We start from the raw sequence: 14,263 nt of genomic DNA, 5'->3' as shown, positions 1-14,263 counted from the left end.
ACCCTGCCCGTGGACCCTGCCAGGGGGGGGCCAGCCACAGCTTCTCTGGGCAACCTGTGCCAGGGCCTCCCCACCCTCCCAGGGAACCATTTCTTCCTCATATCCAATCTAAACCTGCTCTCTGTCAGTGTGAAGCCATTGCCCCTTGTCCTGTCACTGCAGGCCCTTGCCAAGAGTCTCTCTCCATCTTTCCTGTGGGCTCCCTTCAGGCACTGCAAGGCCACAGTGAGGTCACCCCAAAGATCTTGGGAATGAATGGGGCTCCAGGGAGTAACCAGACCATTTTCCAAATGGAGACTCCTTTTAGTCTTTTGAACAGGGGTGGAGGAGGAAGACAGAGAAAGAGAGGGAACCTGTAGCTCCTCTGTCCTGGTAAATTAAAGGCACCTGCCTCCTGAGCAGGCTGGGACAGACCATCCTGGAGATAATTTGTTTCACCTAAGATAAGAAGCTGGTTTGAGCACAGATGCCTTCTTACACTCAGAGAAATTCCCCCTCCAATCCTTCAACCCAGCACGGGTTTATAGATATTATAGATCCTCTTTACAGATTATCTTCAAGATTCCTCTCAGACAGCCCTATCTCTGAGCTGTAATTTGGACTTCCTTACAATCTGTTCCACTCATCAAATGCTTCAGGCGTTTTTGTTACTAAAATCAGTGTCACAGAAATAAAATCTGAAGACATAAATAACCTGAGAAGCTCTAACCACTTCTCAGCCACAAGAATTCTCTCATCACTTGCTGGTTACGTTTGGTTGGTCTGAAAAAGTTCTTGTAAACGAGGCAGGAAAGCAACTCCTTTTCTTGTGGTTTCCTTCCATATCAGCACCTCCAAGTCAGCCACTTGACTTTCACAAGCATCAGGTTTGAAATAATGCAAAAAAGGCTTTTTCTTTCAGGCCCCTCTTTGGTTAAAAATCTCCTACAGCATTCTGTACAAAAGCAAGCAGCCCCAAACTATTCTACCCTGACATCTCATCAGTGCTCATAAAAACAACTTTAGATGCAAAGGATGTTTTATCCGGGCAAGGACCGCAGAACTACAGCAGTGTTTTTGTTGATAGTGTCCTGATTGCCTTTATTTTATGGAACTAAAATAGTCTGGGCATTAATTCAACACCAGACACACTGTCAGTGCAGTAACATTTCTCCAAGAAGGGCCACTGTCAGGTGACAGTTTCTCGGGTGAGGGGTGTAACAGAGACAGGCAGGAAGGGAAGCTTCTGTACACTTGATATAGTGTGAATTTATGACACCATGTTGCAAATGCTCTTTCAAGTGGCTACAGCAACTTACTGTGATTTCTGCTTGATATCTTCTTCCCTCTTTAACTTTTCTTTTCGCATTTCAAATTACTAAACCGTTTTTTTACATAAGCAACTAGTAACAGGAGTTATTTCTCTGCTAGTCAGTGTATTCAAACTTGCTTTCAGGGGATCAAACTAAACACTTGTTTTGAGGTTTTTCCCTCCTATTTGAATAATTACTCACAGATTTCAAGTTCTTCAGTAACTCTTTCCAATTTCTTCCTAAGTTAAGGAATGAAACTCAACTGATTAAGCCTATAAAATGTTCCAGTATTTCCCACCTTTTCTATTGCACATTATTGCACAATCTAAGAAGTGTTGGAAAGAAAACAAGGGGCTTCAGTCAATCTAATCTTTCTCCCCTTCTGATTGGATGCACTACACTCTCCAATGTGAGGTGTTCCAACAAATCTTTGAAACAGACAAACCAAGTGAAGATTTTCCTTAATAATTTTGCAAGGCCAGAGGTAGAAGCTAATATCCCACTGAATGGATATGCCGTGCAACAGATTACACGGGAATTTCAAGTCCACTAATATTTTATTAATGATTTTTCCTAGATCCACTATTATTATGACAGCTAATGAGCTTCTTATGGTAACTGATCAAAAAAACTACCTGAGAGTCCATTTAAGTGTTACCTCATTGGAATATATTACAGTTTTCCTTTGATAAAAGTTATTTACAAAACAGTTGTGTTATTTGCAACACACCCCCCAGTATAAAATATTGAACTTACACAACCAAAAACCACAAAACCTGAAATTTAAGGGGTTAGTTTTTAAACAAAGACTGCACCTGCCATGCCTGTTTGAGCTATTAGCATTTTGCTTGCAGAACACAGTGATAATTGTGATTAGAAGCAGAGTCAGGGCCTGCATTCCCCACATGCTCCAGCTCTCACTCTGATCTGTACCTGTTGGTTGTTTTCTCTGGTCTTCAAACAGGTCAGCTGAACTTATGGATGTGCTTCCAGAAAGCCTTTCTAGCCGAGCCCTTGCTTCATACTGGGAAAGAATTGAGAATAAAAAGGAGTTCAGCAGTTTGCTGCCACCTTTTGAGGTCATGTCAGATAATCTGAAAGACTACAGACATTTACAACTGAAGTGGACCATACTGAAAGCTGTGCCCATTTCACTTTTCTCTTCACTAACACTGAGTTTGTCACCATCTCATTTCTGAGTTACCCAAGAGTGACTTTTATCATTGCAACACCAAGGGTCCCACTCGCTGTTAGTTACCCTAAAATTGCTGAAAAACTATGCAACCATTAAAAACAGTAACTAAAAAATGTGAAATGGAGGGGAAAGCACTGCAGTTAACATCCTGCTGACCCTTCCAACCCCATGACACTTTTAAGTCAACTTTTTCCAAGTTCCCTGCAAACAGTAATTGTATTTCTTACATTAATATTTACACTGTTAATTTTTCATTAAAAATCTGCATCTCACCTCCAAAATGCAGCACAGTATTAATCTGTTTTTATTCTAGGCTGATTCAACTCCATGCAATTCACTGAACAACTTATTTACTTGGTTAGCTTTACAACATTATTGACGTTTTTATGTAACAGATACAGGAAGATGTTTTAGCAGTGGTTTGTTGGCATCAGTTTGGGTATTTAGAAGAAATTAAGCCTGATTCTATCAAAATTCAGGAGTGCTGAATCACAGTCTACCACTTCTATCAGAAAAGAATGATGGAGGTATGGTCCTATGTGCAACTGCAATTCCCTAAAACTAAATTCTAAATCATCAGGAATTTGTTCTATCAAACAAATAATCAAGGGGACATAATTCTATCAACTTACTAATTCTACCAATTTTTCTTACTATTCATTGCCTTCTCTCTGATTCACAAGAAGACCATTTTTATAGTCAAAGACTATTTTAACATTCAAAAGTACTTATCACTGCTTCCTACTTACATCAGCCTGATCTTGCCTTCCAAAGTACATGTCTGATGAAATGGCTTTGACATTGCCAAATTTTTTCTGTGCTTCATCTGTGTTTGCAGAAGGTTCATATTCAGGCTTACGCCGAGATGCAGGCCTGGAAGGAAAACAAACTGCATCAGGGAGAGAAACTTCCCTCACATCATGGCAGAAGGAAAGGAATCAAACAAGAAGCACTTTAGTAAGTGCTCAAACTGTATTTTACAGGTTAATGAAAAGTATGGTTTAAAGTAAAAGGAACAGAGGCAGAAAACACCAACCAAGCACATAACCCCCCCATTCTTGTATTTTCTACTTGGTTACAAAGATAAAAATACAGCTGTCATAGAGGAAAGATATTTTTTATCATCACAATCCGACCTGCTGTTTGTGCCTCCAGTACCTGCATCCTCAGAGCTGAACACGCCAGATTTTCATTCATTTGTTAACAAGGTTTCCTTTGATTCATCACACAATGAACAAAGCAGGTACATGCTCAGAACAGGGCAAATATTTGAGTTTCTCCCCACGCTTTGTCTACTTCCTCTTTTGCTGGAAGTGTTTGGGAATTACCTCCAGTACATGGACTGAACAGCTCTGAGCACAACAAACAGTGCTTAAAATGTAAGAAGTTCAGCTTATGAAAGAAGTTCAGTCAGGAGTTCCCTTGACTGCTGATGGAAGTTCTGGCCAAATTCTCCTTCCATGGACTGAAAAAAATCCAACTACTATGACCAGGACTCAAATCACATTAACACACCTGGGCTTTCTGGACAAAAATCAGTTTGGTTTTCTTGGTGTACCTGTCTGAAAATCCCATGCTTTTTGAAGTTAACAATATATCAGTGTCTCTACTATTATTTTCTTTCTTCCAAAAAGCATCTGAATTGTCATCCCATTTAGAGAAAGTGCTGCTCCTCAAATCTGAAGAATCATAGTACCTAGAACAAAAGAAGAAAGAAAAACCTATTGAAAAGTCAGAGCTTTGTTACTTATTGAAAAGTGGGAATGTATTTGCTTGTTGTTAGATAATGACTGCTATAATAAGTGCTCACTAGCAAGTGTGTTTTCACCAAAATGACAATTGTCAGTGAATAATCTGGATTTCACAATACTGCTTTAGCAGCTTTGTACAGTTGAATCCAACAGCTCAGAACAGGAAAGAAAGACTTTGTTTCTGGTTCTCCATATTTTTTAAAATCAAAATATTAATAACTTGTGTGTTTTGCAGCACATTTTATTAAAATTAAATGCTAAAAACATATTTCTTGAAAGTGAGTCCTAATTTGATAAGACAATCCTCTCTTGCACATCAAAACTGCAGGGAAAACACAAAACAAAGAAAAGGAAAAAAAAATGAAGCATGTTTGTCAGTTCTGGTAGGTTATTTGATCTTCTCCCCTTTTGATTACCTACACATATCTCAGCATATGTGGGAAGTATTTGAAAAAGAATAAACCACCAAAAACTATTAAAATGCCAAAGATTAAGATTTCCCTTTGTGCTTGAAGAAATTTACCTGAAGTTTGGCTATAACCAGGATGGGGAGAAAGATGATCAAAACCATGAGGGGATAGGAGAAAGGAATCACTCAGTAGAACTAGATAGAATATTAAAGTCTGCACCTGCATTTTGTCAAAAATACTTTTAAAAAAGAAAGTTCTCCATGTTTGCACTATGAATGGTCAGGCCACTGGTTTTTGCAGTTTGTGAGAAATGTGACACCTGCAGGAGCAAAGTCTGAGCACCGAGCACAGAAAATATGAGGGACAGGTCTGGAATGAACTTGCCAAAAAGCAGGAGTCTCTCTCCTGACAGACAAAAAGAAACCACAGCAATTTTATAAATTCCATAATAACAATCAATCAAGGTGTTTTTAAGGATTTGAAGCTTTCCAGTCTCACAGTGGCCACCAAAACCATGGCATTGGGCAGCGGCTGCATGAGCTGATTTGAGTAGAAGTGTTTATTTTCTCTAACCTTCCCTCTCAGATTATTGTTGCTTTGCAAAATACTTCTTCAGTATTTGGGGTGGGGAGAGAAAGACAAACTGCATTTAACAGAAAATAACATTTTACATTGTGACACTTAATAAAGATTTTATTAACTGTAGCAAAAGCAAAAATCAAAATTCAGGATTTTCAGAGGCTTCAATTATATGTCTAAACTTTGAGGCCTTTAGCTTGCTTAATTCACTTATCAGCACTCTAATATCCAGTATGATTATTTTGCTTTTGGGCATATACTAAGATGATGCTAAAGCTACTCCGCCTCTATTTCAAAGCCACAGCTTGAAATAAAGGATAATAATACCTTTAACAAGTCCAAATCTGACTGTTCTTTCTTTAAAGAGAATGAACTTCTGTACCAACTCCAATTAGATCCTCCCAGCTCTAACCAGAACAAGAAGAGCAAGGAACAGCCAGGTTACAATTATCCTCTATTCACTCAACCACCACACATTAAAAAGCCTCCTCCATAATTTATCCTTTGCCTGCTGGTAGCTGATGAATAATTTGAGAGCAGTAACTGTGCTGTTCAGGGAGCCAACAAGGCAAGCACTGAAATGCTATGTTTTATTACAAGACTGCTGCCACTTTCCTTGGGCCCACATTTGTATTTCTGCTGCAGTGATTGCACTACAAAGTAGTGACACAAAAGCCTTTGTGCTTTTATTTGCCTGTCTACAAGCAATTAGGTACAATTTCTCATGTTTCTGTGGCACGCATCCAATAAAGGCAGTTTATGAAAGCAACACCTGTTTATACTCTCAGTCCAGAAAACAGCTGGTGCATTGCAATTAGTGCCTGTAAGATTTAATTATTTTTCTTCTCTAAGAGCAATATTTTATAATTTGCATTGCATTCATCCTCTGATAAAAATTTTTCCAATTAGTTTTTGCTTACATTTTATGTTCAGATACATAAAAGCATCTGAAATAGGACTGCAGACACCTACACTACACACCCAACACACACCACCTCAAAAAGACTGAAGTTTTTGCATTTGGCATGCAGACAATGATGTATCTGTAGTATCTCTAATATCAGACTTCAATGCTTGTTTAATTTGAAGACAGTAGCACAAGAAAGAAAAAAAAAGGAATGAACACAAGTCATTGTGACAAAATATTCACTGGATTTGGAATACAGCAAATTAAAGTTTATATGGCAACTGTCTGTGCAAGCAGAGACTAGACTCTGGACAAGATAAAATCTACAAACATGTAGTTCAGACCACCTTCCCAACAAAGCTACCTCCCCTTCTTCACAAATCCATCTGTCACTGAGGCAAAGCCAACTTTTCCACAACGTTTCTGGTTCAGATGTCCCCTGAAAACATGCTGGGCGTGTACGCAGGTTCAAACTGCCTTCACTGCAGCTTTCAAAAATACTGTGCACATTATTATGGAACCTGCATGTGCTTCTAGGTCCATCCAAAATCAAAAGTTTACAGAATACCTTGAGCTAGAAGAGAAATAAGAGTCTTCCACATCATCCATGTACTTCTTCTTCGGCTTCGCAATTGCGGGTGTTTCCTGCTCTATTGTTTGCATATCTGAGGTGACTGAGTGAGAAATACCACTGGGGACAGGAAGAAAACAAGCATGTAAAGAGATGACAAAGCTCACACCCTAAAAGGAAAAAAGGAATGAAAGCCCAAATCCAGTTTCTGAAGCTTGCTGAGAAGGCCCAAGCTATACACACATTTAAGGAAGGAGGAATTAAACAAAATAAAGGAAAGCCTTGGAAAACTGTTGTTCTCTCAAACAGGGGCAGGACTTCTGAACACAAAGCCCATTCTGACAGCTGGAAAACACAATTTAGGTTGACCTCTGTCTGGCAGGTTAGAACTTAAATCTATCAGAAGCTCCCCTTGACAAAGAGAAGGTTTTTTGCTGATATTGCTCAAGTTTCCATAACATGCTTTAGTCCATTTCTTCATTTCCTGAGTAAAATGAGGGATAACTGCATAAAACCACAGAGTATTTCAAATACAGTTTCCAGAACTTCACATACCTCCTGTTGCTGCCCAATCCCATACCAAGCCTCTCCAGTTCAGCCTTCTTCTTACCAGAGAGGTTTAAGGTTTCTTGTCTTGCTTTAATATCAAGATCTCTGTAGGCCAACCTTAAAGATGATACACTGGAACAAAACACAGTTACCAGAGAAATGTCCAATGCTACACTGAATGACCAGCCCAGGAAGAGTAGTAGAACATTAACAATATTTATTGCAGCACTGCATTTTCTAAAGTCTTCCCTTAAGGAAGATCTTGGCCCAGCTATGTCTCCATCCCTTACCTCTAAACCATCTTACTATTTTCCAGTCATACCAGTGCAGCAGAGACTTGAGGTTTTTCATCTTGGTTACAGAACTGCAGAAATACTGCCTAAATTTAATTTGTCAGGTCAAAAGGGATACAATTTTTATTGATCTTAATGAGCAACTCAGCAATATTTTAATTCTTAAGTCTCAACTGGCATGAAGTACAAATGAACTATCAGAGGAAAAGCAAATGAGATTTAGGATGCTGCTGGTAGACGTGCTGCAAAGCAGAAAGGAGTAACTGGTAACATCTACCCAGCACTTCAAGTAGAAAGATCAGCAGCCCTTCTCAGGAAATCTATTTTATGAACATCAAAATTTTATCTGCTGTTGATTAAAACAAATGGGGATACTGATCAAGTTTTTACAAGTAATTTCAGCTATCTATTCTTGTCAGTGCACAGCAGAAGATAAGGAAATTGTGTACCAATTTAAAATCACATTTAAAGTCTCAAATCTCAGAACTCTTCCTCCTTCTAAATACTAAACTACAAAAGAATCACTTCCATTCCTGCCACATAACAAAGTCATAGTGAATTAATTTAGGAAAGCTTATTACTCAAGCTTTTAAAATTAAAACCACCACACAAATTAGTTGGAAGCAAATACAGTTTTAGCAGAATTCACCCTTCCCTTTAGTTTGGTATCTGCTGCCACCTACAGTCAAAATTCCCAAATAATAATCTCAGGGAAATACAGTTCTCTTGCCTCCACTGGGACTGGATCCATAAACTCAAGTGTTATGTGCATCCTTTGTGTTTCCAGGCATTTCCAGAGGGTTTTGGCTACTGCAGAAAGGTTGCAGAACTTTATTTAAAGTTGGCTTGGATCTATTTAGATTTTATACATTTCCGACACAAAACCCAAGACACTGCTTGGGACTTTCTTCCAAACTAAATTATACAATCAAAGACAATACTGATAAAGAATAATAATACATGAATAATCCTTTTTTTTATTATTATTTAGTTGTTACTTCAGAGTCTCTCCACTGGTAGTTCTTGGCAATCACCAAGAACCATGATTTTGTGGTTAAAATATTTCAAATGATCCCTTTGCAATTGGTATTTTTAGTTCAACCAAAACATTAATTTCTGCAAGGACAACATAAAAGTGAGCAAAAGGAATGGGGAGGAGATTATAGACCAAAGGCCTTGGTACCATGAGCAAAAAGTGATCCTGTAATTATGTAATAATTCAGAAAATTTCTTAAAAGGTTATAGGAAGGATTCTCTAGCACTTGAGAGGATGTTAAGCTCTCTAACAGTAGAAGTGTACACTAGCCAACTATTTATTTGTCTAATTTTGATGACAACTAATGAAATATTAAAAACCAAAAGCACTTAGCAGAGGAATGTGGAAGGAACCAGGAACAGCATGTGAGCTTTAGGGCTGAGTATTTATTAATTAAGGTGGACAAACAGATTCAAGGCCTCACACAGAATTATTCAAAGGGGTTTGGTGAAAATGAAGGCAGTTCCAGTATAAATCAGCTGAAAATTTCATCAGGCAAATCGAGACATACTTAAACTCCCTCTGCTCTTACCCAGTAAGTACAAGTTAATCTGAATATTCCCTATGTTCTTGGAAAGACTGTTTTAAACAGAGTTCACCACGTCAAAACAAACTAGGTAACTAGCATAGGGTAAAAAAAATTCAAGAGTCAAGAGTCTTCTTAATACTTAATTTTCTACAGTAAATCATCAACTGTTGAAACATATATTTAATAGCCAAAAAAAGGGCACTGGGGGAAATACTGCTTGGCTCATCTTAACCCCACCTGTTTGGGCATTTTTTTAAAGTAGGAGCTGAAGTTTTATTGGCATATGCTAATCTGTGGTAGTATTTAAAATGCTGTCAATTAGCTCACTAAATTAGGCTTCATGGTTTACCATTGCATAATTAATTCATACTTACAGTGGCTCTTCCTTCTCAGTTTTCTTACTACCATGAAGATCCTCTTGTTGCTTCATTTTATCTACAGCTTGTGCTTGTTTTTCAATCTCACTGAAGCTTTGGCTGCTCACTTTTTGGGCTCCCAAACCACCTTTCTTGGCACCAAGCTGGAATTATTGAAAAACAAAAGACCAAAAGCCTGAATATTATAACTGAGACAACCACCTCAGCTGACCTAACAGCCAGATGTGAAAGCAACAGCAAACACTACACCCTGTCAGGGAGCATGTGCAGACAGCACAGAAAATCTGGAGCAGAGAAAATACTTCTTTTCATGTTTTGAACTTCAAAATTCTGCTTCTACTAATTCTTCTTACAAATTTATAGTTAGCTTTGCAGTGAAGTCCCACAGAAAAATGGAAGTATTGCAGTTTTAATTGTTCAGAGATTGGCAGGCTCAAATAAATATAATACATTGAACAACTTTGGTTTCTTTGGTTGTATAAGAATAATATAATATATTCTGTTGCAATGGAACCATTATCAGATTTAAAAACCACTTAATACTGCAAATATGGATACGATGTTGCTGACTCAGATGGTGGCACAGCCCTCAAACTGCGGCTCTTAGTCTCCTCTGTGTTTAAGTCCTCACCTACAAAACTGCAACAACAATAAATTTCACAATGCATTTATCTTCACCTTTTATTGCTTTAAAGCCTTTATGTAAAAGCTCCAGGCCATGCACACACAGATCACAAACTGTACCTGCACCTGTGAACCCAGTTCTGTTGTTCTCACTGGAACAGATCTGCACAAACTGCTCTGAATAAAAAATTCCTCTTGGGTATTAGGGCCTTCTAGTGGCAGCACAAAAGGATTTCATCTAAATTATCTGCTCAAATAAACCTTCAAAATCTTTTGTCCTATAGTAGCCCAGACTTAAAAGGAGTGACTCCCTGCAACATGCTGTCACCCTGACAGCCCACAATCGGGGTGGCATTAGGGTGACTATCAGGGCTGTTTTCTTGAGTTGCAAGAGGCACACATTCAAAACTTAAGCTGTCTTCCTCAGTTTTCCTGTTCCTTGAGCCATCATTCTGAGACACTCAACTCTCTTCATGCCTTTTTGCAGAGAGCAGATGCTAAGAAAGTGCTAAGACCCCAACCAGAAGCAAGTCTGTAAACTACCTTTAAACTATCTCGAAATAAATGACCTGTAATACAGTTAAAATTACTCATTGTTTATATGCACTTACCCCCTTCTTAGCTTGATTTGGCTTCTTTTTTATAAAGGTGGTGTTCTCTGCAAAGATTAAATGTACATTACTTAACATATAATTTTTATTAATTCCAGAACTGCAGAAGAAAATTTCAACAGTATCAACTTTAAAATAGTTATTACTTTAATGTCTTTCCACACTGAGGGGCTGAGATACTCAACTGAGCTACAGAACAGAGATGTGAGTATCTCCAAGAAAATGTGGGGAACTACCTTTGATTGGCAGCTCTTGAAAATATGCAACAGAAATAAAATTACAGCTCAGTTGTCTGTTGCAGATTCCCGCTAGTCAACAGAACAGGAGAGCAGGACCTGCTATTCTGTGTCAGACTTGAGGTCCACCTGACCTCATATCACTTCCAAGATGAATTTTTCCTGGCTAGAAAGGCATTGGCTGTGTTCAAACCCACCAGTGACACACATAAAACATACCTGCATCATTAGATATCACAAGCATTATCAACAGCTCCTACTGGCTGCCTGTGCACACAGATAAACTACTCTGAGCTTGGGTGGAAAGGGGCATACACAGAACAGAGATTCTTCCCATAAGACAGAACTTGTGATGTCCAAACCAACTAAGAAAAGCACTTGTTTTAGAAGAACATGTCTTAAAGGTGCAAATGAGAAAAGCAGGAAGTGCATCCAGTGAACTTTTTTGCAGTCTCCAGCTCTAAAAAAACCCAAACCTAAATAAAAACAGTGAAGAAGACCATACCTGCCTAAAGCACTGAGTTAGGCCCAGCCAGCACTTCTTTACTACCCCTGTGCTGCTGAGAATCAACACTTCATTCTCAGACACCTGGCACTGCAGGACAAGCCTCAAAGTGACAAATCACTGATGTACTTGATTCTATTCTATTTCCATCAGCTTTTTTTCCTTACTCACAGTAGGATAAACTGCTCAGTGTTAAGTGTAAGAGTGTGGGCATTGAAGTTATTGCATTAGCAATACAGGATTTTTTTCAGTCCAAGTTTTCATGTTCAGATTTCTGAAAAGGGAGCAAAATCTAAATGCAGGCTGTGGGGATGTGCTAAGGCCATCAACACTTGGTCCATGTTCTGGTCCTAAAAGGTAAAGAATAACAAGGGTAAGAATATCAGAAGGCTCTTTAGAATGCATGAAGTTACTAAAACACATCAAACACATCTCACTGTACTCAGGGTAGTGCCTGGCAGATACACCATAGTGTGGTATTTCCATCACAGCTTTCCCAGTCACTAAAAGAGCAGCAGGCACCCCAAATTCTTGTGTTATTAGCATGGTTAGGTTATTTAGCTGTTAAAGCAGGGTAAAAAGAGACTAAACGAAGAGAATCAGAAAAATGCAACTTCCTGTTAACCAAGAATCAGTCATACCTTCACAGGATTCTGGAATGTTGTCTGAAGTTTTGTGCTGGAGAGAAACTGGTTCTGGTAAAACCCACTCTGTGTCCTTTGCCTTGGGAAAAAACCACAAAATCAAAAGTGCACAGAAAATAGAAAGAAAATAGAATACAACAAATAAATATGAGCACTGAGCTAAAGACTGCCTAAGCATCACTGCTTTATTAATACTGAATTCTTATGATTACAGCTTTTAAGATTAAAACCTGTACTCAGAAGGCCAGCTATTAAAATTACAAGAAATTTCTACCTTTACGGAAAACAAGATGGTTTCAATCCACTCCTGAGCATTTTTATTTCCCCTCTCAGGAATTCTGTTTACCACATGTTTACCATCAAAACAAGTAATACACATTTTAACTGTGCTTTACATTCATTTATTGTATGCTGGATCATTTATTTACATACAATCACCACACCTTCTCCCCACCAGAAGCTCTTGCACTTTCCATTTTCTACACACTTCATTTTTGATTGTGAGCAGTCGTCCCAACATTCCTGGTGAGTCCTCCCACATCCCCCTCAAGAGGCAAGTTTGTGACCAGGTCACAACAAATGTTTTAAGAACTGTTACACTTTGCTGACTGAAAACCCAAGGTATAACACCGTATATTTATATCAGAGCACTTCCAAGCAAGAAATCCTAGCTCCAAGTGGAATTGTTATGTCTACAAAAAAATAGGTTTTCATTCCACATTTAGCTACTATTTGGGTCATTTAAAATGATCATCTTACAAAGTGGTTCACATCCAGGAAGGATTCTGAGACTCAGTGAATGAAAAGCAGATAAATATTAACTCCCTGACCTACCTTTCCTCGATAAAGTTTTCTTTCAGGGTTTAATCTTCACCACAGAGCTCACAGTCAACCAAAGTGTTTAGAAAGGAAACAAGAATTAGGTAATTTGTACCTTGGTAGAAACATGGGATGCAAAAAAATCCTCCTCCTCTTTGTTGTGAGGTGATGCTGGTGGCATTCCACACCCATCTGTCCACAGCTGAAATTAAGGGACAGAATTTTAAAGGTTAATTGCATGAATGTATATTTTTCAAATGCATTAATCTTAAAACAACTCTGCTTTGTTTTCAGGTTAAAAATGTATTGATTTTTTTTCTTGTCCATAATTTTCCTTAAAAATTTATCCAAGGTTCACTAGATGACATTCTCTTTTTTATTAAATTCATACATATTTCATGTGTTCCTGGTGGACCAGCCAAGAGCTTCGAGCAAAGCCAGATCTCAGGGCTGGGGGCCCCAGAGTGCCACAGGAATGCAGGACAGGACTCCAACCTGTGATCTGCACTCCAACATTACTCACAGGCAAATCTTTTCTCATGGCTCCTCCTACTCCATGCAGGAATAATAACCTCTGTCAGAAAGGATACTGAAGGTACAAGCTCACCTCACCACTCAACAATCAGCTCTATCAGTAAGTCAGAAAAGGAATTTTTTAACAGGGGAGGGGATGGTTGGTAATAAATGCAATTATCTGAATGATTTACTTCAGTAATTTAAATAGCACACAATCATTTAAGTTTGCAGTGCACAACTAAAAATATTTACTAAGTATTTACTGAATTTTTCAAATAATTAGCATCAAACAATTGAATGGAATCTGTAACTGAAACAAGATCATCACAGTTTGTCAGAGTCATTTGGGGAACTGAACATAAGCTTAGATACAGCACATTGTTATTTACTTGAACAGATTTCACATCTTAAGCTGTTTACTAAGTCAAAAGAAATATTCTCTGAACTTGATAATGTGAACTACATTGTCCATAGTATGAATAATAAAGACTGATCCATTAAATTTCATGCTATTTGATGCACAGGTAAGAGATAAAAAAAACAAGCCTTCTTGCTTTTAATTTCCACTCATCTGATCAGCTTCAGGTGTACCAGTCACAAATTTTAACCACCTGAATTAAGCAATGCAAACATATTTTCTGTGTATGAAGAGAATTGTTGCTGAACTTATTTAACACTTCAGAAATCACTTCTGGATACTTTGCTTAACTCTTGTCAGCAACCTAACAGTGTTTTGACAGCTTGCATGAACTGCCTCAGCATTTCTGATGGAGAGCATCAAGTTCTACATAACTTGCTAATTTTCCCAGATATTATTTC

The 14,263-nt window shown here is 38.2% G+C and overlaps 1 protein-coding gene across 2 annotated transcripts in view; it reads right to left on the bottom strand.

The window, feature by feature from the left end:
- The window catches only part of ARFGAP3 (ADP ribosylation factor GTPase activating protein 3), a 25,792-nt gene that overhangs the window by 2,605 nt on the left and 8,924 nt on the right, over positions 1–14,263 (bottom strand). For both annotated transcript variants that reach the window (XM_017745770.1, XM_017745769.1), the window contains exons 5-14: positions 13,044–13,130; positions 12,107–12,188; positions 11,761–11,815; positions 10,725–10,773; positions 9,487–9,632; positions 7,261–7,386; positions 6,703–6,825; positions 4,046–4,183; positions 3,237–3,360; positions 2,226–2,316 (exon numbers count right to left, since the gene is read on the bottom strand). In XM_017745770.1, coding sequence (XP_017601259.1) covers positions 2,226–2,316; positions 3,237–3,360; positions 4,046–4,183; positions 6,703–6,825; positions 7,261–7,386; positions 9,487–9,632; positions 10,725–10,773; positions 11,761–11,815; positions 12,107–12,188; positions 13,044–13,130 — 1,021 coding nt within the window. The remainder of the gene's footprint in view (positions 1–2,225; positions 2,317–3,236; positions 3,361–4,045; positions 4,184–6,702; positions 6,826–7,260; positions 7,387–9,486; positions 9,633–10,724; positions 10,774–11,760; positions 11,816–12,106; positions 12,189–13,043; positions 13,131–14,263) is intronic.

The sequence above is a fragment of the Corvus brachyrhynchos genome, unplaced genomic scaffold, assembly GCF_000691975.1.
Source record: "Corvus brachyrhynchos isolate BGI_N302 unplaced genomic scaffold, ASM69197v1 scaffold209, whole genome shotgun sequence".
NCBI classification, from domain to species: domain Eukaryota; kingdom Metazoa; phylum Chordata; class Aves; order Passeriformes; family Corvidae; genus Corvus; species Corvus brachyrhynchos.
The sequence above is the reverse complement of the archived record's forward strand: the minus strand, read 5'-3'. Positions and strand labels throughout refer to the sequence as shown.